The 27,865-nt window shown below is 35.8% G+C and overlaps 4 protein-coding genes, 1 non-coding gene and 1 pseudogene across 9 annotated transcripts; 3 read left to right on the top strand and 3 right to left on the bottom strand.

The window, feature by feature from the left end:
* Positions 1 to 612: 612 nt before the first annotated feature.
* LOC129882155 (pentatricopeptide repeat-containing protein At4g38150) lies at positions 613 to 5,720 on the bottom strand. Its single transcript, XM_055956335.1, has 2 exons — positions 5,580 to 5,720; positions 613 to 1,952 (listed from the first exon to the last, which is right to left on the bottom strand). Exon 2 carries the CDS (start codon positions 1,876 to 1,878, stop codon positions 817 to 819), a length of 1,062 nt encoding a protein of 353 aa, XP_055812310.1. The 5' UTR covers positions 1,879 to 1,952; positions 5,580 to 5,720; the 3' UTR covers positions 613 to 816.
* Positions 5,721 to 6,917: 1,197 nt separating this feature from the next.
* Positions 6,918 to 9,741, top strand: LOC129882164 (60S ribosomal protein L13-1). Of its 2 annotated transcripts, none has more exons than XM_055956345.1 (5): positions 6,918 to 7,019; positions 8,403 to 8,520; positions 8,620 to 8,753; positions 9,063 to 9,221; positions 9,340 to 9,741. In XM_055956345.1, exons 2-5 carry the CDS (start codon positions 8,415 to 8,417, stop codon positions 9,559 to 9,561), a joined length of 621 nt encoding a protein of 206 aa, XP_055812320.1. In that variant the 5' UTR covers positions 6,918 to 7,019; positions 8,403 to 8,414; the 3' UTR covers positions 9,562 to 9,741. The 2 variants fall into 2 exon arrangements, with proteins under 2 accessions (XP_055812320.1, XP_055812327.1); XM_055956352.1 differs by having other exon boundaries at positions 6,938 to 7,019; positions 8,408 to 8,520.
* Positions 9,742 to 10,944: 1,203 nt separating this feature from the next.
* Positions 10,945 to 13,668, top strand: LOC129895240 (uncharacterized; annotated as a pseudogene).
* LOC129903777 (U1 spliceosomal RNA) lies at positions 11,287 to 11,450 on the top strand. Its single transcript, XR_008770291.1, has one exon. It is a non-coding gene; the product is annotated as a U1 spliceosomal RNA (small nuclear RNA).
* On the bottom strand, positions 12,971 to 22,397 carry LOC129882186 (WAT1-related protein At4g19185-like). 3 transcript variants are annotated; one of them, XM_055956384.1, is made up of 8 exons: positions 21,757 to 22,397; positions 19,931 to 19,993; positions 19,713 to 19,829; positions 18,239 to 18,521; positions 16,105 to 16,260; positions 14,932 to 15,083; positions 14,486 to 14,669; positions 12,971 to 13,077 (listed from the first exon to the last, which is right to left on the bottom strand). In XM_055956384.1, the coding sequence occupies exons 1-7, from the start codon at positions 21,963 to 21,965 to the stop codon at positions 14,486 to 14,488; spliced, it is 1,164 nt and encodes a 387-aa protein (XP_055812359.1). In that variant the 5' UTR covers positions 21,966 to 22,397; the 3' UTR covers positions 12,971 to 13,077. The 3 variants fall into 3 exon arrangements, with proteins under 3 accessions (XP_055812359.1, XP_055812367.1, XP_055812351.1); XM_055956392.1 differs by lacking the exon at positions 12,971 to 13,077 and adding an exon at positions 13,671 to 13,762; XM_055956376.1 differs by lacking the exon at positions 12,971 to 13,077 and having other exon boundaries at positions 14,364 to 14,669.
* Positions 22,398 to 22,775: 378 nt separating this feature from the next.
* LOC129882224 (uncharacterized) lies at positions 22,776 to 27,693 on the bottom strand. Of its 2 annotated transcripts, none has more exons than XM_055956434.1 (8): positions 27,498 to 27,693; positions 27,310 to 27,378; positions 27,020 to 27,049; positions 25,200 to 25,232; positions 24,135 to 24,205; positions 23,528 to 23,609; positions 23,268 to 23,407; positions 22,776 to 23,178 (listed from the first exon to the last, which is right to left on the bottom strand). In XM_055956434.1, the coding sequence occupies exons 1-7, from the start codon at positions 27,597 to 27,599 to the stop codon at positions 23,300 to 23,302; spliced, it is 495 nt and encodes a 164-aa protein (XP_055812409.1). In that variant the 5' UTR covers positions 27,600 to 27,693; the 3' UTR covers positions 22,776 to 23,178; positions 23,268 to 23,299. The 2 variants fall into 2 exon arrangements, with proteins under 2 accessions (XP_055812409.1, XP_055812403.1); XM_055956428.1 differs by having other exon boundaries at positions 23,309 to 23,407; positions 27,498 to 27,689.
* Between the last annotated feature and the right edge of the window lie 172 nt (positions 27,694 to 27,865).

Here is a 27,865-nt window from a genome sequence, read left to right on the forward strand (position 1 = left end):
TTCCACCCAAGAGATTTAAAATGGAAGGAATAAAACGCACAAGAAGCCAAGAGGGTTCAGCCTTGTAAATAACTTGCGTTCGCGTTGCTTCAACGCTCTCTTCATTTTCTTTCTTTAATATAGGAATATTGGCTAAACAGAGGGTATTGCTAATGAATTGCCGCACACCAAACATGCATTCATATCTGACATATTACATCAAAACAAGTATTCTACTTGCTTCTCTTTTGTCCTTTGGTTCAAGGTATTTGCAATTTAAATTTGAATTTCATGGGCTTGTACAAAGTATCAGAGAGAGCACAGGCGGATTCAGAATTTAATATTCATATGACTAGGCACAAAAAAATATGAGTACACATTCGGTTTATGCGGGGATAGATTAAATGTTTGAAGCTTGTGGGTTTTTACAACCACCTCCCTCACGTTAATACTTGAACCATAACTGAATTCACAGTCAAATATATTTAGTGAATTTCTCAACACATAAACATGATTTGAGTAAAAGTTACTCGGTTCACATGAAGTCTAATCAACCCTCTAGATCCGCCCCCTGCCTATCATCAAAAGCCCCTAAAAACATTGACATCTTTGGGTGGGATAAGCAGATAATGGTGGCACAAAGAACCAACTTAGATATAACTAAACAAATTCTTGTAATGGCCTGCTTTATACAAAATCTCTTGATTCTGCAGTACAAAAAGACACTAAAAACACTAGAGAAATTTGAATAACATGATAATACATATTCTCATACAGCTTGTCCATATGTTAGATTGAACTCTAGAATATTTCGAAGGAAAAAAGGGGAAAAAAGACTTAGAAAATAGATTGCCTTTGTGAAGTTTTCTTCCCCAGGATTGCCTCCCAAACCACTGGCAAAAATGGCCCTTTCTTGTCCAAATATTCCCTAACAGCCTTATCGTCAAGGTTGAAGCCTTTTTGCCTCACCGTTTTTATCATGTTTTGGGCATCTTCAAGACTTTTCTCCTTGCAGAACCCATCAACCAAAGTCACAAAGGTCACCACGTTGGGGGAATGTCCAGCTTCCAACATTTCCAAGCAAAACTCGAGGGCATCATCTAATCTCTTGCCTTGACTGAGCCCGCGGATTAAGATACCGTAACTGAAAGCATTAGGAATAATACCATTACCTTGCATTTTCCGGAAAATCCTCACAGCATCATCAATTTTTTGGGCTTTACAAAAGCCATCTACCACAGCAGTGTAGATAACAACTTCAGGTATTGTACCCTTTTCACGCATCAGGCCAAAGAGCTTCATCGCCTCCTGTACCAAGCCATCCTTGCAAAGCCCATCAAGCATTGCTACAGCATTGGGTATTAAGCCAGTTTCTTTCATTCTCTTGAATATCTCGTCAGCATCTTCTGGTGGAGCTGGAGGTGCCTCCGAAGCAGGAGAGTCACTACTTTCACCTTTGGGGTGGAATGCAGAGTTCGTATTTGGGTTTTCCTCTTTACGATCAAATCCAAGCTGAAATCTTTTTAGAAAATCTTTACTATCCTGGGACTTCATTTGACTTTCATTGTTCTCACCGGATCTTCTAAAAGTTGTAGAATGGGTGGGGTTGTTGCTGGAATCATCTCTTAAGGGCCTTCTGAAATCATCTCTTAAGGGCCTTCTGGAATCAGCTCTTAAGGGCCTTCTGGAATCAGCTCTTAAGGGCCTATTCGGTATAGGATCAGGAGGAGGAGGATAGTTGGACTGAGTGAATTCATCAGAGTAATTGCTGTTCGAGCTGCTAAATGAGCGTAATTTTGTTGAAGGTATCTCATTCACATTTACCTTAGGACAACAGAGACTGCTGTGATATTTCCAATAAATGCTAATACCCTTCTGTCTCACTAATGTTGTTCTCATAATGCTTATGTACGGGCTTCAAAATAACGCCCCGCGTTACCTAGTTTTCCAAGGCAGCAAAGAAAAACTCCTGTCTGTAGATCAATCAAATAGAACTTTAGCTAAAACAGACTTTCATACAGTGCACTCAAAGACAGTATAGCACTCTTATGCACTTTGTTTTACTTTTCACCCACAGAGAGCAGTGTTTAGAAAAATTGGATAGAAAATTTAATTACATGTAATGAGAGTATGACAATGATGACGTTGACAGTAATAGAATATAACAGCGCTTGAAGCAGCAGTGGAAGATAAGATAGTAATGGTTAACGTGTCAGAAATCAAACGCCAAGACACAGAAAATAAGCATTTGAAACTTATAGTCAATGCAGCAGTATTTCCTGAGCATTTCTTCTGCTACGTTTTATCCATGCAGAAGTTGCACTTACATTAACTTCCAAGACACTGAATAACCAGGACATTTTACAGAACAAAAGACTAGTAAAGATAAATATTGCACCGCAACTCCATCTAACACCTTCCTTTATATCCACACATGCATTAATACGACACCATCCCACCCCATACAAAACAAAACAATATCAATAATAGATGCCATTCCTGGAGCAAAATGAACCATAATCACATAGATTGGCAGATTCTTGGGAGGATTGAAAAGAACACATCTTAGTAAGATAGGCAGTCCAACTAGATAGGCCAAACCAAACCAACCAACTATATAGGTAAAAAACTCTCATTTACAAGTGCATTCCATCAATCAGAAAGCAACCCCAACCCCCTCCTTCTCCAATTGAACCCAAATTTCCATTTAATTTTTTTTTATGACCGTGGTGTCTGGGACAGTTTTTACATGGGATACGTCTCAACTCCCACGGACAACATGTACCAAGTAACTTCGTACACCAAGGCTAGGACAGATGGGAACTCAAATTTCCATAAATAACTTGAACACACACTATGATTTTACGAACTCATCCAACGGTTCGCCAACTGATCTTACATCTAACTATATCCCTAACCATTTAAATTAATCTATCATCATCATATAGCCAAAAAAAAAAACTAACTAACTCATAATTAAAGACAAACAAATAACAACATATCAATATATCCCAGAAAATTCATTTTATAGTTTCTCAGAATCCTCTCAACACTTCTGCTTACCATCCCCGGCCTCAAATACAAAAACTCAGAAAAACACCAGACAAAATATCTTCTGAAACAAAGTTTGTTCACACATTTTGATACAATTACACATTCAGCTCATTATAAAGCAAAGTCAAACTGCACAAACAATTTCATACCCAGAAATTAAATGAGAAAATAAAAAATATTAGCAAATCTAACTGAAACTCACCGAGAATATAACAGCACGTGAAGCAGCAGTGGAAGATAAGATAGTAATGGTCAAAGTGTCAGAAATCAAAGGCTAAGACAGAGAAAATAAGCAATACAGCAGTAAGGGCACAACATCAGTCAGCCATGTGCCAAAGAGAGCTAAGTTCACACAGTGGCACCGCCACCTTTGTCCAAGGGGTTTCAATTGACACCCCTTTGAGGGAAAAATTACGTAGTGAAGCTAGGTATTTTTGTTAATGTATAAATACGATATGTTGAATCTGCTTATTGGCTTCTTTGTGTATTTACTTCTTTATATTTTGACTCATTTTAGAGAATTCTTGGCTCCATCACTGAGTTCACGTCTAACAAAAATGTGAACATTGTTATAACAATACAACTCTTGAAACTGTCATAAACGAAAACAATGACTTCTCGTTCCATTTTTTAAACTAAATCTGACTAGTATACACTAAATAAATCAACCGATCAACTACATCTCAGTTAGCTACCAAATCTATTCTGCTCTATTTGAACTTATTTCATTCCAGTACTATATAATGTGTCTTCTAATATCTCATGCTCATTTTAATGAATTAATGATTGCTAAAAAACTATCCATTTCAAATTTGTTAGCTTATCTTCCCTTTAAACCTGACCCAGTTAGTAGTACTCCATTCTTTATCATCTGCTTCTTCATACTCTACACATGATACAATGGAATATGCTTGTCTAATCTTCCATTGTGAGCATCCCATCTCTTCCTGAAAGACAATTGAAGCACCCCTAATGGAAAACAGGGGAAGGATATTACATTGCACTCACTAATAACTACTTTCTCTGTCCCAATTCCTTTGGCACTTTTGCTTATCGAGAGTCAAATTGTCTAATTTTCTGAGCTAATGGGACAAGATTTGTTTTTTAAGGAAAGATTCAAACTCAAAACATTGGAAGCCATTCTCCTCATACCAAAGTGGGGGAAAAAAGCCAAAAGAGCCAAAAAATTCATGATGAAGAAACACTAATCTTGATGTTGGAAAATAATTGTTCCTAGTAGTTAGAAATATCAAGTATCTAAGCTCTCAAACAGAGAAAATGATCAAATATGTCCTTAATGTACATAAAAGGTGTATGCTTTTAGTCCTAAATCCTAAACTTAACTATTCAACCCAAAAGAAACTGCTAAACTTAGCAAGTCCCATCTGCAAATGCTCGAACTTCCACATTCACACAATCATTTTCTAGCAGCAATTAGAAGGGGGGAAAGTACCAATTGTATTTCTCAAACAAGAAAATCGGTGACAGAGAAACAGATAAATTCTCCAATCTCTTCAATAATTAAAATTGATAGTGAAGCCATTACAACTGTAATCAAATTAAAGGTAGAGACTTATGAAATCTTATTAGTATGAAAAGAGTGAACAAGAAAAGGCATGAGCGTCAAATAAATTTCCATTGGTAAACATCCCACAAAGAAAGCATTACAAAACTTCAAGAATCCATCAAGCCATTGTTTCTCAAATGATCACTGTGAATTCTGAAAATCAAATTGCAAAAAACACACAAAAAAAACTATCATTTTCTCCAGTTGTTTAAATCATTTGATTAGTTAAAACCAATTATTTCCTCAATTAACATAGTCACACTTGAAGGGTTTCCTCTACCAAGTTTTCACTAAGCCAACAGCAATAGGAACAAAAGCAGATAAAATGGTCAAAACATCTTAAATTAACAGTTTTTTGGGGTGGAAGTTTTATGTTTAGGGTGTAGGACTAAAACCATCCACTTTTTATATACATCAAGTGCTATATATCAAGGACCAAAACAGTCCAACACCAATACAGTACAACAACAATAGAGGTAGTGTGCCCGTAAACCTTACCCCTTGAAGGGTTTGCTCTACTAAACCAACACCAATTGGAACCTGAAAACTTCATAGTTTTTTTGGGGTGGAAATGTTAAATCTAGGGTTTATGACTAAAAAAATTCATTTTTTACATAATCAAGTGCTATATATCAAGGACCAAAACAGTCCAACACTAATATAGTAAGGACCATTTTCATCATTTTCCTCTTGTCTATGACCACAACAACAACAATAGTGTGTACACAAACCTTACCCCTCCCTCCTGAAGACATAGAGACTGTTTTCTTCATTCTCTCTTGTCTGGATGATGAAATTTACATACATGGGAGCACTTGAATAATCAAAAATTGCAATTCGTTTGTTGGATATAGAAAGTTTGGCAAAAATTACTACAAATTCTATATTTCTTCAAGAAAAAAAAACTAAAAATTAATCGCTGCAAAACACATGTTATCAAAAACAATTTACTTCATATTTTATAAAGAGGTGAACTTACAGTTTGAGTTGAATTTCGCCGCAGAAAGAGAGTTCAACAATGGAGGAACTGAGTAGTGTGCCAACATTACAAAATGTGCAGTGGTGTTGGATTTGGGCCATGAGTTAATAGTCCAATCACAATATGGGCCTTTTACTATGTAGCAATTGCTCCCAGTAGCCTATTGAACACTCTCATTTATCTCTTTTTGAAGAACTGATTAATCAGACAAAAATAGCCAAAATTGATGAAACAAAATTTAAAAAAAATCCAATTTCATATCTTAAAAAAAATGAGTGGACTAGAATTGACAGTATTCTAATAGATAGATAGTAATTTATTTGCTGAATAGATAGGTAGATTGAAAAAATCATGACTTCTTCCCCCCCACTACTTACCCAATGGACCATTAGAGCATAAGGATTAGTATAGCGATCTAGAATTTTGATTTACAACAATTTTGCTGAGGGCACCCTCGAAGAGCGGGGGAATTCATGTCCATTGCTATTTGAGCCCTTGTTGTTAGTAAAATTGGTGAATTAAGTGAAGGTATGGAAAGAGAGGGATTCGAACATTGGCTCGAGGCATTTTCTATAATATATCTAGTTTTCTAAAATATTTAATTGGTGTTCATTGTAATTTTTCAGTTGTTTTATATCTCATTGTAATAATTTTTGTAACCTGGCTTCAAAATCTTTTCTTTTGAGTGGAAGATCTATTGAAAACAATTTCTCTATCTCATAAAAATAGGATTAAATATGTATACATTCTATCATTTTAAACTCCACTTATTAAATTAACAAATATTATTGTTGATAATCAATGAAAAGACAGGTGAAGACAATTTCTTTTATGAAAAATCACTTGCCTTAATTAAATAAGTAACTAATTTTATTCCAATTCTTTTTTTTTTTTGAGTTGATTGTAAATATTGGGTATCAAATTCAGGAAACTAACAACTTAAGATGGATACTACAAACATAAACATTAGACACAAATCTCTAAACTTAACCTCCTAACTTAGTATATAAAAACAAGCTCTCAATTTAAAACATTTATGTCGGAGAAATTTGTAAGTATGAAATTCAATCATATATAAATAAAGTTAAGTCATAAATGACTGGAGTTCAAACATCGAATTTTTCTTGCCTTTAAGATAAAAATATTATAAGTTTTAGTACAAACTTGAGGCAAAATTGTTGGAAGGTTGTTGCTAAACAATTAGGCACAAATTAGACACCTAAAATTGATTTCAATTTAGCTAGAACTTGCAACATTTTATATACTATGGCTATAGTTTAAATTGGCTATCCTTTGCAACTTCGTCCCCTAAAGAGTAATGGGCCTATTAGAAGCCCAAAAATGCTCTTTCGTCTAGGGTTTCTCAAATAAAAGCAATAACTTATACTCCCACCTTATTGTTCCAAAAGCCTCAAAGAAGAAAGAACATCAGCTTTCTCGGTGAGTTTCAGTTAGATTTGCTAATGTTTTATTTTCTCATTTAATTTTCTGGGTATGAAATTGTTTGTGCAGTTTGATTTAGCTTTCTAATGAGCTGAATATGTAATTATTGTATCTAAATGTGTGAATAAACTTTGTTTCAGTAGATATTTTGTCTGGTGTTTTCTGAGTTTTTGTATTTGAGGCTGGAGATGGTAAGGGGAAGTGTTGAGAGGAATCTGAGGAACTGTAAAATGAATTTTCTGGGATATATTGATATGTTGTTATTTGTTTGTGTTTTAATCATAAGTTATTACGTGGTTTTTTTGCTATATGATGATGATAGATTAATTTAAATGGTTATGGATATAGCTAGATGTAAAGATCAGTTGGTGAACCGTTCGTAAATCTTAGTGTATGTTCAAGTTATGGAAATTTGAGTTCCCATGACAGAGTTACCTGGTACTGCAGGTTGTAGGTGATAGTTATTATGTAGAATTAGTCGTGGTGCACGAAAGCTGGCCCGGGCATCACAATCTTCAAAAACAAATTATGGAAATTTGGGTTCAATTGGAGAAGGAGGGTTGGGTGGGTGATGGGGTGTTGCTTTCTGTGTGGTGGAATGCACTTGTAAATGAGAGTTGTTTTTGCCTATGTAGTTGGTTTGGTTTGGCCTATCTAGTTGGATGGTTTATCACTAAGATTTGTTCTTTCCGAATATCCCAAGAATCTGCCAATCTATGTGATTATGGGTCATTTTGCTCCAGGAATGCCATCTTTTATTGATAGTTTTTTGTTTTGTATGGTGTGGGATGGTGTCGTATTAATGTATGGGTGGAGATAAAGGAAGGTGTTAGATGCTGTTGCGGTGCAATGTTTATCTTTACTTGTGCCTTTTGTTCTGTAAAAATGTCCTGGTTATTCAGTGTCTTGGAAGTTAATGCAAGTGCAACTTCTGCATCGAAAAAATGTAGGAGTAGAAATGCTCAGGAAACTGCTACCTTGTGTCCCTTGAACTTCTTTGTATTCATTTTGATGTAATCACAGAAACTCTTGAACTTATTCTTGAAACTTCTCATGTTGTTTGAATCATAACTACTGGAATGCGTCTTGTTGTTTATTTTAGATAATTGTAAACTAGTTTGCAAGCTTTTATACGATCAAATATAACTTCCTAGAATGTTTATTCTATTTTCCCTGAGTTATTTCTTGTTGATTGAATCATAATGTTTTTATATGCTTTCTTGCCTCCTATGGCAGCCTCAAATTGCTTTTTGAATCACATAGACCTACTTCTTTAATTGAAAATCTATGTTCCTTTGCGTGCTGCGTTGGTGCTTCTTTGTCCTCATCGTATGTTTCCGAAGGTGTTTCCAATTTTAATAACTTAATTCGATTTTTCAGCACAGGTAAACCATGAAGCATAACAATGTTATCCCCAATGGTCACTTTAAGAAGCATTGGCAAAACTATGTAAGGACTTGGTTTAACCAACCTGCTCGCAAAACAAGGAGACGTGTTGGTGAGTTTCCCATTTTTTTGATGGTTTCATGTCAAATTCAACTTTGGCTCAAGAATACTTAACACTCCCTGACCTGTTTTGCTTTTGCCAACTCTCCAGCTAGGCAGAAGAAAGCTGCAACGATCTTCCCTAGGCCAACAGCGGGATCACTCCGTCCTATTGTTCATGGGCAAACACTAAAGTACAACATGAAAGTCAGAGCTGGCAGGGGATTCTCTCTAGAAGAGCTGAAAGTAAGATCCGTTCTATATAATCTTGCTTTAGATTGCCCCCCTCCCCCCCCCAAAAAAAAAAGAAAGTAAAATAGCAAGCACCTGCTAGACGCAGGAAAAATGCTGAGCTTATATAGAGTTTGGTTCTTTTGAGTGGGGCAGACTCTATTTTACACCTCTATCTAAGTTGCAACTATAAATTTTGAAGTTGATCGTATCATTATCTTTCATTTTTTATTCGTTATGATCTGCCAAAATGTATCTTCCTTTCCATGTACTCATATCTAGAGACTCCAGTATATCAAGCAGCTTTTGTTATTTTGTTTTCAGGCAGCTGGTATCCCCAAAAAACTTGCTCCAACTATAGGCATTGCTGTGGATCACAGGCGCAGGAACAGATCCCTAGAAGGTCTCCAGACCAATGTCCAGAGGCTCAAGACATACAAAGCTAAGCTAGTTATCTTCCCAAGGCATGCTAAGAAAGTCAAGGTAACCCTGAAATCATTTGTGTCATACCAGTCTGCTATTGACAATGAAAAACTTTTTGTTTGCTTATTGGTATTTTCTTGGAGCATCTTTGAACTTACATCTCAACACAATCGCACAGGCTGGTGATTCTAGTGCCGAGGAACTTGCCAATGCAACTCAAGTCCAGGGTCCTTACTTACCTATTGTTAGAGAGCAGCCAGCTATTGAGCTTGTGAAGGTCACGGATGAAATGAAATCATTCAAAGCTTATGGCAAGCTGCGTATTGAGCGTACCAATGCTCGTCATGTTGGTGTGAGGTTGAAGAGAGCGGCTGAAGCTGAGAAGGAAGAGAAGAAATAAGACATTTCTAATGTCTTATTTTATTGCTAATTTTTTTTGGACGAGTCTCGATGATATGGATTATTTCGAGTACACTATTATTTCAAGAATTTACCCTTTTTGTTCGTACTTGTTGATGGGAGTCTGTTATGCTCTAGTCAGAGACTATAACTCCAATAGTAGTATATCCTTGAAGCGTAAGGCTTTGGTTATGTTCTCTTGCTCTTGATGTGTTAGATTTTGATCTCTGCGTTGATAATTATCCAAAGAGTTATGTTATATACGTTTGATAGTAGTTTTAGATGATTTGTGTTTGATTAATCTTCCAGCTTCATGATTTTCATCTTATTATCAACGCTGCTTCATTCAGATCAAGTCACTGTTTAGGTGTTTGAAACATATTTCTGAACAGAATCTCTGAAAGTTGGGGGTAAGGGAAGGGATGGTAGGAGTTTACAAGGTGGGAATCGATTATTTGTATTAATTTTTAGAGTTCCATTTTTTAGTTGTTTTTGTTGTACTCAATGGGTCTTTTGGAAACACCCTCTCTATCTTCCCGAGGTAGGAATAAGGTTTATTTATCTTTCCTGGACTTTATTAATGGAATTACATTGAGTATGTCGTTGTCTTTGTTATACTCAATATTCCCAAAGACTTGTATGTATACATTTACGTAATTAAATAGCTTTTTCTTATCCAAATTGTCAAAATACTCTACCAAAATTGTGTACCAACTTAGTTAACTAATGACTTTTCTTTCAAGTAATTAATTTTTATTTTGTGATATTGGTTGGTATTATTTCGTAGCCTTCTAGAGCCACCATTAATGCTTACGGCTTTATTATTTGGTTCTTTTTACGTTATCACATCATTATATTCATCACTATAAAAGAAGGAATTAGAAGAAAATATCCATTGAATTATTAAAAAGAACATAATAACACGACTTCTTAGATATTTCTAGCAGGTTATTTTACTTTTTTCGATTCGAGAATTCAATTGTTTTTTGTTCCATTTTGGTTCTTGTTTTACTTTTTTCTTAAGGACAAATTAGTTTCTTTGTTCTTTATAGTTTTGGTGGACTGGTCCTGTGTGGATATGACTATTACAGTGTGTGATTATTTCATCTAAAAAGTTAAACGTGTACACTTATTTACTTAATTATGCCTTCAGTTGACACTCTCACATGCACGTGTACGTGGAAGCTCTTTTTGATTGTACGTCTCGAACTCAAGACTTCTATAGGCTCTTTAATATCACGTTGAACTAGTACTATAAAAGTTTAAATGGCTTACGAGGGTACATCTTTATTTACTTAATTATATTTTCAATAGTTCGATCGGAAATGAGAATAGAAGGGAGAGGAACTTGGCTATTGCAAGTACAAATTCACCTAAGAGGAAGATGTTAAGAATTTTTCCTCTGGCCTTTTGTGCTCTTTCAGAAACAGGACATGCCTCTAGAGCCAAATACTATAAACAGGTTGGGACTATTTTTTGATTTTCTGATATACTAAAAAGGTCAGCTCGGTGCACAAAGCATCCCACATTAGCAGGGTGATGTAGACAATCTACTCTAATGCAAGCATTAGTAACTGCTTTCATTGCTCGAACACGTGACTTATAGGTCACACAGAGGCAACTTAACTGTTGCTCTAGGACATTCTCATATACTCTTGGTTGTTTAATCTATTCTTGTTGTTATAATAATGATCTCTGGTACCTTCATGTATATGAAAGGTCCCATTGACTTACCTGGAGGTGTTCATGATTGGACGATCAATAAGACTCACTGCCTAGACTGGTGACCTCCATTGCACTTTGAAGGGTTGCTATCTTAAGGTCGGCTCAAGTGGTCGAGCCTATGTCATAATTTGTGACAGTGGGGTCCTACATTCGCGCGATCCCTACCAAAGGGTCCAGTCACCTTCTGAGAATTGGAGTATTTTGGGTTTTTTTTTACTGCATTGATTGATGATTTTACAATTTGCTAGGTTCAAAAAGAGGCTAGGGATCGCGCGTTGGAGAGGAATTTCTGATATGGCCTCAAACTAGAAGCCCTGAGGTATGTTGGTCTAAAAACATTTGACACATTGTGTATCTTTTTTACTGCATTGTGCATTAAGAGTTCACGACATGGTTGAGACTGAGGCATAGTTATTGTTGTTGTGTATCAGGAGTTCAAAAATTATGGTAAATTGATGATCTATAATCTTATTGTGTATAGATACTGCTGTAGGATCTGTTTAAGATTACTTCTGGTCACAGCTTGTTTGGTATTGTTAAGAGCAAGTGTACTGTCAATGACCCTACAATGAAGGCTTCAGACAACGATAACAGTTCATTGTCTGGGCTCGAGATTGCAATGAACAGAGATATTATTGGGATTTCTTTGGCGAATCTTATTGTAAGATCGACTATCCTGATAAATTGTCACGTTGTTTTAGGCCTTCGCGTAAAACTCCTTTTGGTCACATTTTCTTTTCTGAGGCTCCATTGGAAATGTGCTTCAAGATCAAATCATGGCTTAATGTTGATTCTCCTCTTAGGTCTATTGATAGTTTTAGCAAGAATGATAACTCAAATGTACATTTGTTGAGGCCTCAAGATTTGAGGTAACAATCGTGTATTCTGTACTGTCCCTACAGGTTCAAGAAATTAAAATCTATATTGCTCGGACTCTTCAAAAATGTCAACGGGTGTGTGTTGAATCCATAAAAGTTGCACATTTTTGGAGGATCCTACACGGGTGTGGCAGCTGTGATGCTGCATTGCTATGGGGGTTTAGTCCTACATTTGGTTCTGTTTTTTTGTTCATGTAAGACATAATTAACTATGTTGCTCGGGCTCTTCGATGAGTGCGCCTGGCGTGTCAGATATTTCAAAAGTAATACATTTTTGGAGGATCTGACACGGCTGCAACAACATTTTTTGAGAGCCCGAAGCAATGCAGTCTGAAAATATGTTGCTTGGGCTCTTCGACAGGTGTATGTCGGATCCTTCAAAAGTAGTGCATTTTTGAAGGATCTGACATGACTGTGACAATATTTTTGAAGAGTCCGAGCAACAGAGTCTGAAAATACTCTTAGACTCTTATAGTCCCCTCTTAGTTAAGAGTATAACTCTCTCTTGGTTTTCAAAAGCTCCTCTCCATTTCTTAACTTCATTTATGCAGATTGAACTTTTTGTCACATATCTATCATCATCTACTTATGTCACAGAAGGATATACACATTTATATAGCTGAAGCCAACAATACTAGATCACAAATTCTTCTTTTACTTATCATAACATAATGTAATATGGGATGGTACAATTTTTTTTTGTAGGCTGGCTATTATGGCTTCAGAAAGATTGCTGATTCTGCAGCCTCACAATTGGTCTTTGAGCAGAGACCATGGCATGATGTTGTACTACAGTACAACAACAACAACAAACCCAGTATAGTCCCACCATGTGTAGTCTGAGGAGGGTAGAGTGTACGCAGACCTAACCCCCACCTTGAAAGGTAGGGCGGCTGTTTCCGAAAGACGCTCGACTCAAGAGAAGAAAACAAGATAAAAGGTCAGATAGGGACAAGCATATCGAAAACAAGATGAAAACAAGAAATAGCAAAAGTGAGAAAGTCGTGATAGAATAGTACCGAAAGAAAGAGGCATTAACTACAGTAGGTAAGAAAATTAACGTGGACCATCACTGCAAAATCACCTTTTATTTATAGGAGTTTGGAATGATCAACTCTACAATCAGTTGTTAGAATCAATAGGTCTTCAAATTGTTCATTTGAAAAAATTGAAACCCTTCTTATTGGACGATCATGATACTTCCCAAAAACTTTTGTACACTGACAAAGTATAAAAGAGTGCTTATATATATGATTAGTTCACCCATACATGTAACTGTTCATAATAAGCACGACACTAGTTGTAACAATCTTTGATAAATGAACTTATATTAGGGAATATGAGGGAGCAGTCAAGGAGTATTTGTATGGCCTTTGCACCAGAAGAAGAGTCAGAACTGTCGGAGACATTTGTTGTGAAATTACAATTCTTGTGTGTGGAATCATCATGGAACAAGTCTCTTGGACATAAAGGTCACTTATCAGTTCCTTGACTTCAACAACAACAACAACAACAACGTACCCAGTATGGTCTCACCGATGGGGTCTAGGAAAGATGGATGTATGTACACTTTATCTTTACCTTTATGGGGTAGAGATACTGTTTTCGAAAGATCATCGGCTCAAGAAAAGAGATTATCAGTTACATGACTTGGTTTTTAAAAATCATGAACACTTGTGACTTGTTTGAACCATTATAGAGTTGTATAAAGAACACAACCAATAGAATTTTACCTTATAATCTTTCTTTTCTTTGACGTAGAAATATCATATTATAACACTGATTTAAGTATTGTGCCTGTCATTGTCCTTGACACAGTGAATATATCCTTTTGTTTACACATAATATATATATATATATAAACATCATAACTTGACCTAAACTCTACAACTTCAAGAATGCTTAACACCTCAAGTCATCTTCATTGTGTCACGTGAACACTCGATGTTGATGTTACACATAAATATTTGAAAGTGTTTGTATGATCGTTTTGTAAGTTGGGAGTGCTGAATTGACACAATAAAGACGAGTTGAGTTGTCTAGATGTGCATCGACAAAGTTGGAGTGTTTAGTTGTCAATTTAAGATGTCTATCCATATATTATACCTTGTGTAAAAAAACACGGAAATTCTTGAAGTTTGAGGCATATTAAGGACAATGTCCTTAAGGATATTTCACTGGTATAGGCATGTCTCCAGAATTCAACAAGCTTTTAAGGTATAAATTAATAGCAGAAACAACTGAGGTGAAAGAGTTTCTGTATACTTCCTGACTAATGCAGGAAAAAAGTTTGATAAAATTGTCACTTCAATATGAATATACCTAATCAATGATCTTTGGTATTGAGGAAGGAGGGACTGAAAAAAGGTGTCCTAATTGATATGTGATTGGAGGATCCGATGACCGAGAAGCATGAGGATCAATTCCAATGGCTGCTTGCCTTTGTCTGTAAGATGCCCAAGTTACCAAATAAAGCCCAGATATAATGAGAAGTCCTCCAAATATGCTGCATAGACAAATTCATGAGATCGTAAGAGTAGAAGGCAGAAGTTGAAAAAAAGGATTGTATGAGATAGAAAAATGTGGCAAGTGAAAACAAATATGTTCATTTTCCGGTGAAAGCACTTTCAAAACTCTCTCGCCTTTTTAGTCCTCGTTGTGCCCAAAATTGTTAAGCATAACAAAGATGGAAATGATAATAAGCATGGCTATACACATTGTTTCGGCTTTAGGGGCAGTATGCAGACTCAAAAAATTAGAGCACTAACCTTCCAAGATAAATAGGGCTCCCAAGGAAAACTTTTGATAGAAATGCTGACGCAGCAGGTTGAAGTGGATTGTATAATGCAACCATAGAAGGGCCAAGAATCTTATTGCACCATGTCAACATTCCGTAGTTCAGAGCAGATGCAACAATTCCCTGAAAATTACAAATTATGGTAACTTAACTATTTTGTTTTCTCTGCTAACTAAAAAACTGTCTCTTGTTTTCCAAAACGAAAGCACATGCTAACTAACCACAAGGAGTGAGACATACAGATGGAGGAGGGAATCCACATGAACATTTCAAATAAAGCTTAACTAGATGATTTTGGCATTCATAGTAGATATGGTTTGGCTGTCATTACCCTATCACTAATCGGCACATGCCTAAGTAGTCGATGATGATTGGAAATCTAGAGAGCAACACCAGGGAGGAAAAGCATGAAGCACGCTAAAATGTCTGATGTAAACTTGATGTATGCTGTAAGGAATGCATAATATGCACATCTAATAGACCTGTATAATCCAAGGCATCTTTTCTGCTTGTAAGAGAGGAAGGAGCTAAGCTTCAAGTTGAAAAAAAGTCGCGACTGATACCTTGAGTAGAATACTTATTCATGTGGAGTAGAATTTTACTCCATAACATATGGAGTGAGAATATTGTAGTGCTTATATCAGATTTGTCCTCAATCCCAAGCTAATTGGTGTATAGAAAAAAATAATTTCCAATTTTGCTCCATTAGGACCGGTTTCATTCCAATATTCAATAATTTGGGATTCTCTAATACTAGAGATTTTCTGCATTTTCTAATGACGTACGATCTATGAAGAGGCTAAAGGGATTCCTAAGGCTGTTATTTTTCTAATTACATACAATGCAAAATACGCCACCGCTGAAGAGAAGCTGGAGGCAGCAAACTTAAGATTTCTCCTTTTGGGGGCTGTGGTGAATATCACCGCTGCTCCTTTGACCCATTGCTCCAAATCACAGCATATTCAATAATACATCCAAATCACATATTGAACAGGCATGGTGTTCTTGAAATTGTTGCAGGTTAATATCTCTGTATCTTTTCTAGTGGACAAGTCATTATAATTTGAAACTAGGGCTGATGGTAGTAACTGGAACTGGCTTCAGAACAGGAAGTAAAAAAGACGGAGAATGAAAAGAATCTTACAGCATAGCACACGGCAAAAGCTTCAGATTGTGTCAAGTTCCAGTCGGTTGACTCATCGGTCACCAAGAAGGCTGTTGCTACCATTAAAAGACAACCAAACAGGTATGAATATGCAGTCACTGATATACTTGCAGGGTATTTTGCCAAAACTGGAGCCTGAAAATTTCTTAAAAACTTAGTTAAGTCAGCATATTCCAAAAACAATACAAACAGAAATGATTTATCTGGAAAAAAGTCAAGAATATTTTAGACAAAGCTTCAAGACATGCAAGATCTAAACTGTCAACTATATCCCAAAAAGAACATTGTTAACCAACCAAAATATAGGTTGTTTTGATTAAAAACTAAGGCCATTACTTTTTTAACAAGGCAGTCATTTCTTATAAAATCACTTAATAATCAAACAGTAGACACTCAGAATCACTTTATACGATTAAAAAAAGCCTAAAATTAAAGAAGGTTTCAAGTAATTGTTCGATATGATCAGTAGAAACTAATGGATCCAAGAAAAAATAATTTAAGAAAAAGAGTGATAATATGTGCTCAGAGGAAATGATTGGGGCATTAGAATTATAAGCTCAGAACTACAACAAAAAATATTTCATTCATTAGCCCTCACAACAGTTAATAGTGAGGATCAAGATGAACAACAACTCAACAAGACCCATCATTTTCGAACATATTCACATTTTTATAAAATTTCCTCAACTAGAAAAATCTAAAAGCCTCAATTTTTTTAATGAAATTTCCTTTTCATCAAGCCAAAAAACTGGCATTTTAATGGCATGATGCTTTTTCTCAATTATTATATGAACACAATCAAAAAAAATTATTTGGTGGTAATTCTGACTAACAGATACTTTCATCAATATAAATTCTCTTTGAACTCCATGCATCGTAAAACCTAAAGGGGCATCCCGGTGCACTAAGCTCCTACTATGCGCAGGGTCCGGGGAAGGGCCCGACCACAAGGGTCTATTGTACGCAGCCTTACCTTACATTTCTGTCAGAGGCTGTTTCCAAGGCTTGAACCCGTGACCTCCTGGTCACATGACAGCAACTTTACCAGTTACTCCAAGGCTCCCCTTCGAAAGTAATCAACAAAAAGGATAGGGGTTGATATGAACCACTCCCACAGACCTGGAAAACAATGTTTTTATATTCCTTATTTGTTATAAATTTCCTCATCATCAAGCCAAAGATACTGACATTTTAACGACATGATACTTTTTCTCAAAGATAATATTCTTTTATAGGTTCTTTCTGTCTATATAGAGGTCCCAAATCTCCCTTTCTTATGAACTTGTATCCTCATTCACTCCACTGGCGAACAAATGGCTTCATTGCCTAGTTGCAACATCTCCTTTTACCAACTATCTAAGTCCTTTATTTGACTGCAAAATTGAAAAAAAATTGCACTTTACTGCTGGCAAGAAACTTCATATGTGCTTGAACCATTCAATGAGCTCCTTTTTTTCGATGTTTTCTTGTCTTCTTTCTGATTGTCTATCATCAGCTGGCTCAAAAACAACGTCATCATTCTCCGCTATTATGTATTTACTTTTCCATATAATCCTGGAGTTAAACTCTCTGAACTTCCAAAGGCTCAAGATTCTATTAAAGTATGGAATCATTTTTTCCATTTCCTTTTTGAGGCAAGTCTCCTTTCATTCCATTGCCAGCTGGTCTCATTGAATTTCAGACTGTCAAACGTAGGAACAAGCATATGTACCCAATAAGAATATGTCAATTCACATTCAACAGCATGCCATTTGAGGAATTGATCAATTGACGCAATAAACTTTTTTTTTAGAGTGATGGTGTTTGGGCCAACTTGCGTATACCTTATCAAGTACCTACTACTTCCCATCAGCACAGGTACTAGATAACTCTGCCCAAAAAGGCTTAGGTGATAGAAAGAAATCGCCTAGCGTTTATTACTTTGCTGCGAGTTGAATCTAGTCTCTAAGGTTCGCACCCACTTGATTGACTACTAGGCCACACCCTTGGGTGAAGTGTAGTATATTTTAGTAGGTGGATATCTGTGTGCAGCCTTTCATTTTAGTTACTGAACAGTAAATGGCTCTTATCGAGTTAATTGGAATCAATGAAAGCAACAAGATTATCAAATTACCTGAATGGCTAGGTATGCTGCCATGCACATACAGTTTCCTATTAAGCATAAAACACCAAGGTGCCAATCATCAAACCCCAACTCCTGAAAACTTGACATTAACCATCCAGTAGGCTCTGGCTGACCCCTAGCACTTATATCACTGTGTATGAATTCTGAGCCTTTGTCTCCAAACACCACAGGTCCACGGAAGATGGCCATTAGGATTGCCCCAGAAACACAAACAATTGTACCTCCAACCTTCGCTTGACCTTCCACAGTAAAAACCTTCACTGTTTCTGTACTGCATAAAGAACATTTAAGAGTAAATTTGAGCAGATCCTCAACTACAACAGACAAGTGGATATGCAAATACATGATAATTAAACAAAAAGAAGGTAGATTAGTAGTTTGAGGACGGCAACAACTGTGTGGACAAGAAAGCCTAGCAGAGAAAAAGAAAAAAAGAATATATTGTATAAGTAGCAAGGGCGTCAATCTTGCCCAGCTTTTATTACTAAAAGTAGATAGAACTGAAAAATGTCATAAGTAAACAGACCAATAGCACCCAAGGGTGTACACCCTAGTGGTTAAGGTCTCACGTTCAAATTCCACAAAGACAAAACACTAGGTGATTTCTTCCCATCAATCTAAGTCTTAGTGGACAGAGTTATTTAGTACCTGTTGTTGGTGGGTGGTAATAGGTATTTCTGTGGAATTAGTCGAGGTGTGCACAAACTAGCCCGGAGACCACGATTATCAAAAAATAAATAAATAGGAATAGCAATAAATACCTTGATTAGCACTCTCCTTTTCTAAATGAAATTCTTTAAGACATATTTAGCAGGTCTTCTATCATGTCATCAAAAAGTACCCCACAAATAACTTCTTGTGATCAACCCCAATATGTCTGTGGAAAATGTAGATAGACTACATGCATAGCATCCTTTCTTTTCAAGCAGCAGCCGACTAAAGAGTTTAGCTTTCAACAATTATGTACATATTTTTCAGTGAAGCCCCCCTATATCCAAGGATTATATTGATATCCACCATCTTTTAAAATTACTGAACTGGTATATTACTTGGACTGCAATACAGCTCTATAATAATTGAACTTCATCTGAACACCTAAAATATTATTTTACTCTGAATGCAGAGAAGTTCTAATACCTGGTCCTTAATGACAATTTGAGGATGCCCAAAAAATAATTATACCACAGAAGTTTTAACCCCGCTGCTGCACACTTGGAAGACAGAGTATCATATTGATAGAAATCTTGATTCTCATTCTAGGTAGTACTAATATTAGACACGCAATTTCAGATTTTCTTGAAGAATACAATGATATGACTGAATTGCTATCTTTTCAGCCTATGCAAAGTAAGGAAACACAAGGTATGGGGGTACAAAATAATCCCCCAATTGAGAACAGAAATGTACATGAGTACTTCTTGAAAGAGAAACAGATAGCAAAGGGGGTTGATTTCTTACTTACCCCATCAATACTGCAAATATGAATGTGAAGACTGGTATTGCAGGTTGCACGGCTGCAGCATAAGTTGGATTTGTATAACCAAGACCAATAAGAAACAAAAGTTGGTTCCCAAAAATACTGTTGCAGATGCCAATAAAAAAAAACAGGTTTTAGTTCAGTGTAAGAACTATACATATAAACCACACAAATCTCAGAAATAGCAGGCACATCAAACTTACCCAGTTAATCCTAGAAAGAAGAATGATAGTAGAAGCCGCCTATTCAAAGGAATCATCGACCTCCTAGACATAGAAGGAATGGCAACATAATTAGAGCCCATGTACTTTCAGATACTGTAAATTATTTTTAAAAGAATCCCAAAAGTAAGACAATAATTCTTTACCAAAAACAAAAAGAAGAGAAAAAAAGTAAGACAATAATTTAGATGCAGACATTTAATCAAAAACCTTTCAAGTAGAGGTTTGAGGAAACATGTATGAACAAGGATGAGTATCAACTAAGAGAGAGCAAAAGCTAGAGACATGAGCAACAATTTCAAGCTACTAGTCAGAAATCAACAAAGAATTCTTATGTGAAGTTTGAGAATTTCAAGCTCCTAGTCAGAATTTGTGTCTGAAGAAAATTGCTGCACTACTGGAGCAAAAAGAACAAAAGGATAGAATATTCTTTAAGCTTGTCCCTCAATAGGTATTTTAGTTCCAGTTTGCTAAATCTAAAAGCTCTTTCTTTGGATCCAACTCACACAACAAGATAAGCAAGTCAGCTATCTGTCCAAGAGTTTGTGATGAGTACTTACTTTTTATGAGGTTTCATTCTCAAACCTCCAAATGGGAGAGCAGCAGAACAATTTCAGGTGTAATCATAGTGGACTACCAAGTATCAATTAGAAGCAGAAATTATATTACCCCATCAAATGGTCAAAAAGAAGCAAATGAAGGACATAGGAAAATGACAACATAATAATTTTATGAAAGATCAAGTATTAACAAACCAAACTTTTAAAAATGTAAATTAACTTTAACTAAAACAGCTCAAGATGCAAATACAGGTTGAAATGAGGTAAACAAGCTCAAGATGCAAAGAGGGGTTGAAATGAGATAAATAAGCTCAAGCAGTCGACAAGACTCTCACAAACACATACTATTAGACATTGTAGCGAACAAATTTCAGTAAATCTAGAAATTCTAACTTAGATTGTAGAAAGGACTCAACATTAATTAACCATAGCAACATCTATTTTTCAGAAATGCATCTCCCAGTCCATTCGTTTTACAAATAAATCAATGCAAATGTCTTTAACAAATATATCGCAAAAAATGGCTCAATCCAAAAAATAAATCCATGTACCCAAGGGGATGGGCTGAGCAGCTCAGGCATAGGAGTAAACATTTGGGAATCCCAGCTCCAAATCCTAGGTACAACACTTAGTGTAAGTTCATTGCTCTAAAACTTGGCAGACAGGTTTACCCAAACAAAAGACAAAATTCACTCGATACATGTGCTTGTGAGCTATGTTACTCAGGCTCTTCAAAGAAGTTGACAATTAAAGTTGGATCCTCCAAAATACTCCAAAAATAGTTCATTTTCGGAGGATCCAACACAGATGCAGCAACATTTTTTAAGAGTCTGAGCAACATAGCTTGCGAGTATTAGCAGGCTGAATGGATCAGTCAAGGTCTCAAGTTGACCCTAAAATCAGAGTGTAAAATTAAATATATAAGGCACCAGATCAAACTTAAGCCCAAATGTTAGCTCATGAGTGGAGGTCCATCAATTCATTCCCTAACCAATGTGGGACTTTAACCCACTCTAACACCCCCCTTCACGCCCAGGCCCAATTGGAGTGTGAACCATGTGAAGATATGGCACACGAACCTAACTCAACCCCAAAAACTAGATAAGGAGTTAATGATTGCCCAAGTCCATATAAACAAACTACCGATCCATCCCCTACATTGGACTTTAATCCACTCTAACAGCATTCATACACAGAAACATGAATGATAAATTCATGAGCAACATAGAGAGAGAAAAAAGAACTAACTTTTCGCGAACATAGGCGACTGGTGCAAGAATAGATAGAGCAAGAAGATCCCTATACAAGCAGAACACAATTTGATTCACTCCCACATTGAGTGCCACTTTGGTAATCACATGGTACCCACCATACAAAAGCTGTATCATCGCCATTGTTCCATGAGCTCTCCATACCTCATTCCCATTTCCCACTGAAACAGCTGCCATTTTTATCATTTCATCCCAATCCACCCCCGCCCCTTTATACCCTATACGATTGTGATGATGGAATTGGTGAAAAATAGTGATGGTTGGTGTGATGGAGTCTCAATATTCTTGATAATAAAGCTACAGAATGGACAGAAAGTGTGAATTTTTACAGAGATTTTCAGTTACCACGTTGCTTTCAAGAATTGGGGGTTTTGCTATTTGGTTCAAATTCAAGAATTAAGCTGAGATTTCAATAAATTGGAGTGACCCACATTCAAATCTGCATCGATCTTTGAGTAAGCTTGAGTCTTTAGCCTCTATTTTTCTACAAATCTAAGAGGTCAATCATGGAGTGGGGCTAAAATGTACTGTTTGTTAGTCATAGGGGACAATAAAGAATGAAGTTGTGTTCTTTATTGGACTTTTAAGGAATATATAGATTTCAGTAATTAGATTCTACCACTAGGGACAGATAAATGAAAAAATTAGTCCTGAGTAAATTCCACAACTCATGTTCGTTATTCCACAACTCATGTTCGTTATTCGTCTTATATTATTTATCTGATGTGTTCACGCATTCAGTATTGGCTCACTTTAGAGTAAGCTTATGTTAGGTAGTTTAAGTTTGTTGCAAGTAGCAACAACCAGCTACACGTACTAGTAATACTTGGAGACGTTTGGGTTGATGTGTTAAGTATTTATTTATTTCACATAAAATTTATACCGTGTTTAATTGACATATAAGAAAAGCTAATTGCCACATAATTAATGTAAATTTGATCAACCATATGTAATACTACTCCATTCATTATACTAAAAAGAGATGCTCATCTTCACTTGTTCAATTTAAATAATATTAAATTTATTATATTCAAAGAGTAATATAAAAAAATTGTCATTCTATTTATTCCACATTGCTACGTATGAAAGAGATGAAACCATTAGTCCTTTCACTTATTCTAATGCTTAATTAATATCACATACAATGTCATATACTAGCATTTTAGTGAACAAGAAATAAACAAGCCTTGTTTACTTGCTTGAAATTGAAAGCAATGCTACTAAGTTTACTTCAGATTTCACAGGCACCCTGAAATGGAAGTTCTGATAGTCTCTAGTTTAATCCATGTTCTCGAATAGGCAGAGGACTGAGGCGGATAGGATGCATTAGCCGAGGCCAGTATCAATTCTGGAAGCCAATATTGTTGCTAGTATTGTATTTCTGATTGCCAGTTCGTATCTGAAGAATTTGAAGATAAACAACTGCCTTCAGCAGGAATCCACAGATAAAGACGAAGAGACTACTTTAAGCTGAGAGATTCGAGTTACCATTACACAAAAGAAATAGTTAGTAAGAGGCTTTATAGCACCTTATTAACAATGTCTGCAGCAGCAGCAGCAGAGAAATCATGCCTTTCTTTCTTCAGGACTTCAAGACGAGAAGTGATGGCACACTTCTGTTCTTCTGCCTAACAGATCATTTTTAGGATGTCAACCAATCAGTCCAAGAAATTATATGCACATCTCTTGAAAAATGATGTATAAGCTCTTCATTTATGAAAGGACTGCAAGAAATAACAAGAGATTACCGTTTCCAACATAGTCGTCAAGTAGCTGATCTCATTATGTTTTGCTTCTGATAGGTAGTGCCTGACTTCTTCAACATTGCTCCTGCAATAGAATGGAATATGTTATGATTGAAACAATATCCGGACAAGGTACTTCTCATAGACTAGGCAATGACATTTCTATATACACAGAACCTCAAATCCCAAACAAAGTGGGCTCAGCTATATGAATCCTCATTAGCCATGGCGCTCGATTTAAGCTCATTTCAGACCGATATTGTACAAAATAAAAATAAGAAGTACTAGAAACTTCTCTATATTTTCTACAAGAATGTAAGACTCATGGAAGACATAAAACCTAAAGAAAACATACTAATTATTGACAAAATAGAAGTCTTGATCAATAGCATCAGAAGCATCGATAACCATCAAAATTCTTTCAGTTAAACTACCATGATGATGGTGGCTGCTTGACAAAGTAGAAGTCTTGAAGAAAAAAAATCCTACATGCAGTGCATAAAAACAGAAAATAATAGAATTCCAGAAAGCTTTTGCCAAACCAATTGAGTGGTAAAGTAAACCATTTTAGTCCCAGCTATGCAATTTATCTGAATGGGAGTAAGCATACTTCTCTGGAAACAAAGGGTCCAAGTTTTGTTCTTCCACAAGCTGCTCAACCATGTTGAGAGTTGGTCCTGCCTACAAGTAGGAAATATGATCCCAAGGAAAACCATATCAAAGACATTATTCCAACTTAACAATCAGAACTTGCACAAGCTTTCCAGGTTAACTTCATATCAAAAGAAATGGTATTAACCAACGTATTTTTCCTAATAAAAGAAATCAGTCTCACAACAGCAGAAATAAGAACATAATTAACTTGTTGGCATCTCTCTTCTATAACATTGATTTGGGTGTGCTATAATAAGAACATAATAAAACAAACACAGATGGGAACCAAAGAATTTAAATGGATATATTTGGTCCGGCCTTAAAATTTCTGCCATGTGACCAGGAGGTCACGGGTTCAAGCCTTGGAAACAGTCTCTGGCAGAAATGCAAGGCAAGGCTGCGTACAATAGACCCTTGTGGTCAGGCCCTTCCCCGGACCCCGCGCATAGCGGGAGCTTTAGTGCACCGGGCTGCCCCTTTAAAATTTCTTATAAAGCTTAATTCCTTCTCTTATGAATCTCTTCTCCAATAAAAACCAGGTTTTCAAGCCAGACCTTTCCAAACAGTAGTTTTCAATGCATGGAACTTTTGTTCTAAGTAATCACAGTAAATGAACTTCTAAACTGGAGGTCAGCCTACACTTGACCCATATGAAAACAAAGATTTAGCTGAAATTCTCAATATTCCGAGAGAGACTTCTTGGAACTTGGAAGAACATTTGACAATCTAGATGTAAAATGGTAGATATTTTCCAAGAATCTCTTTTCCACAACATAGGATCCTCAGCAATGCTTTACTCTCTTCAGAGTTGATCCAGAAGAAGAACAAGTGTAAGAACAACTTATATTTTGGTCAAAAGTTTATAGTGCAGCGGTCAACTAAAGACCAGTTAGCACTTGGCGGTCCTCATAGACTGAGGGTGCAACTTTTGCAAATCTTTATTCTTCTACTAACCTTACAAAAATAGATGTGAGGGAAATCTAACAGGACTTTAATAAAGTAAGAAGCATATGGTATGTACCTGTGTCTCCACGCATAAAGACTCGAATTCATCCTGCAACAATTGAAACAGACAACACTTTCAATATTGCCCTTAAAGGAGAGAATAACAAAATCTAACAACTAATATATCGGATCAATTTGAAATGAGAAACTCAGTAAAATTCTATAAGTTCACTAGCAAACACGGAATAATACTTCGAAATAGCAACATATCTATAGCAAAAATAAAGTCAATATTCAGGTCAACAAACAAAATTAATTGGAGGACAATCTATATGTGTTATATTTCCACAAATGAGAACTATTATCCAGATGACCTCAAGTCATGTTGTGAAGAAATGAAGACTTAAATAAGAAGTTTCAAACAAAATACAAGTAAATATTCAATTTATGTATCAATATTCCTTTTCTTCCTTTTATTGGAAGGAGGGGAGGGAAAAGGTAGACATGCAACTTGAAGAAACGAAGTAAAGTATAATTCTTCTAATTACTCTTAATGGAGAGGAGATAACACATGAAACAAAAAGAAAGCAAGAATAAGCAGGATTTGGCCTTGGTTATTTGTGGAACTTCTAAGTTCTAACTGATGTTGAATCACCATATTCCAGAAGCAGAACACTAGTAATTCTTAAAAACACTATCTAAGCAAGAAGTATCAAGCCTGATCCTCTGTTTATTCAGGGATAAAATCCAAGCAGCAGTTGAGCTTTTCGTGAAAAAGAAACACCTGATATAGGATAGACATCACATATGCAACAACAACAACAATAACATACCCAGACTTTACTCATACCATTGTGAGTTAGAGAGATTGTTTCTGATAGACCCTTAGCTCAAAAGAAGTGAAATCAAAGCAAAATTGAAAAGAAAATAACAATAACAAAACAACAAGATGGACAAAGTAAAAGAAGCAACATGCAACAGTAAAAAATGAAGAATAAGATACTACGTGGATACTAGCTAATTCTACTAAATAAAGGGAAGATGAGCAGAGGAGACTAACCCTCTGCCTCTCCCACACAAAAGTATGGCAAGTGACAACACTCAACTACCTATTATCTTTCTGCCCTAATTCTCAATCTCCATATCTACCTATCTAGGGTTGTGTTCTTAATAAGCTAAAGATGTGTCATGTCATGTGTAATTACCTCCCCTCAGTTCTGTTCTTAGGCCTACCACTACCTCTTTTAAAACTTGTTATAGCCAACCTCTCATACCTCCACACTCGTGCATCAGTGTACCTCCTCTTCATATGTCCGAACCATCTCATCTTGCTTCCCTCATCTTGTCCACCATAGAGGTCACTCCCAGCTTGTCCTGTATAACTTTGTTCCTAATTCTATCTGTCCCTGTATGCCCATACATCTATCTAAGCATCCTCATCTCTGCTACCATCACTTGCCAACTCTACCACATACAAAAATCACAGAAGCAAGCAACGTATTTGACAGGCTATTAACCAATAATTGTTAGCAAGAGAATCAATTGAAAAAGTATTCAATCACAAGTAAAGATTATGCTTGTAGTGTTTCAACTCTATCAAGGTACCCATACATCAAACAGACCAAAGCACCATACACTACCAGAACAAAATCAAAGATGTTTGAGCTCGGGATGATGCATCAAAACTGCCGATAAAACAAGCTCAACAATTATCACAAACAAACCAAGATGATTGCTAGCAATAAGTTGTACACATCTTCAGATTCTTCGTTCTTCTTCTTCTTTTAATTTTCATTTTTACCATAACCTTCATTCTCTGAAATAACAATAGCATACTTTCCATGCATTAAATTTCATCTAGAACGAAAAGGGCATTAAATTGTGTTAATAGCATACCTCTATATCCTCATGCAAAGAAGTAATCACCTGGGAAAAAAAATTAAACTACTAAAATATATATATATATATATATATAGAACTAAGCTAAAAAAAAATCAAATTTCTCCAAACTCCAATTTCCAATTAAACTTTCCGAATTCTCAAATTCTGAATCACTTAAGAAATTTTTTTTACAAAATCGAAATTTCTCCAAACCCAGTTCCCAGTTAAATGCTCCGAATTTCTCAAATTCTGAATCTCTTAGAAAAATTTCAAAACAAACTAATAGAATAAGAACAAAGGCTAACCTGAATGAACAACCGATGAAGGCGTTCAAGTTCTGCTGGAGCAAAATTAGGGAAAGCTTTACAAAATGCCTTCAATTAATTCATGAAAAAAAAGAAGGAAGATAAGTAATTAAACAAGTGTTTTTTTTTAGGGTTTATACCATCTATAGTTCTGTATTTTTGCAAAAAAAATAAAAATAAAATTGTACCTCTTTAGAACAGGAAGTTAACAAGGTATGAATTCCAAGCTCAAATGCAGTCTTCAAATTCGTCTGCCTTGTTCCTGGAATCTCTCCCTTTGTTTTCTCCATTTCTTCAACAATGGCTGGAGATTGGAAAATGAAAATGATTTTTTGGGTTTTGATTTATTTTTTTTATAAAAAGATTACCACTTTATCTCCCGTTTATATTTTGGTCCCTTTCAAATGTAATTAATATTTCTACTTTCAAGTTATATAGTAGTATGATATAGTTTAGTTTGACTGGATAGGAATTTTTTTAAAATTGTATATTTAGGATTTGTTTGGTTGGAAACAAGTTATTTTAAGATATTATAATTTTATTTTAGAATTATTTT

The sequence above is a fragment of the Solanum dulcamara genome, chromosome 1, assembly GCF_947179165.1.
Source record: "Solanum dulcamara chromosome 1, daSolDulc1.2, whole genome shotgun sequence".
NCBI lineage: Eukaryota > Viridiplantae > Streptophyta > Magnoliopsida > Solanales > Solanaceae > Solanum > Solanum dulcamara.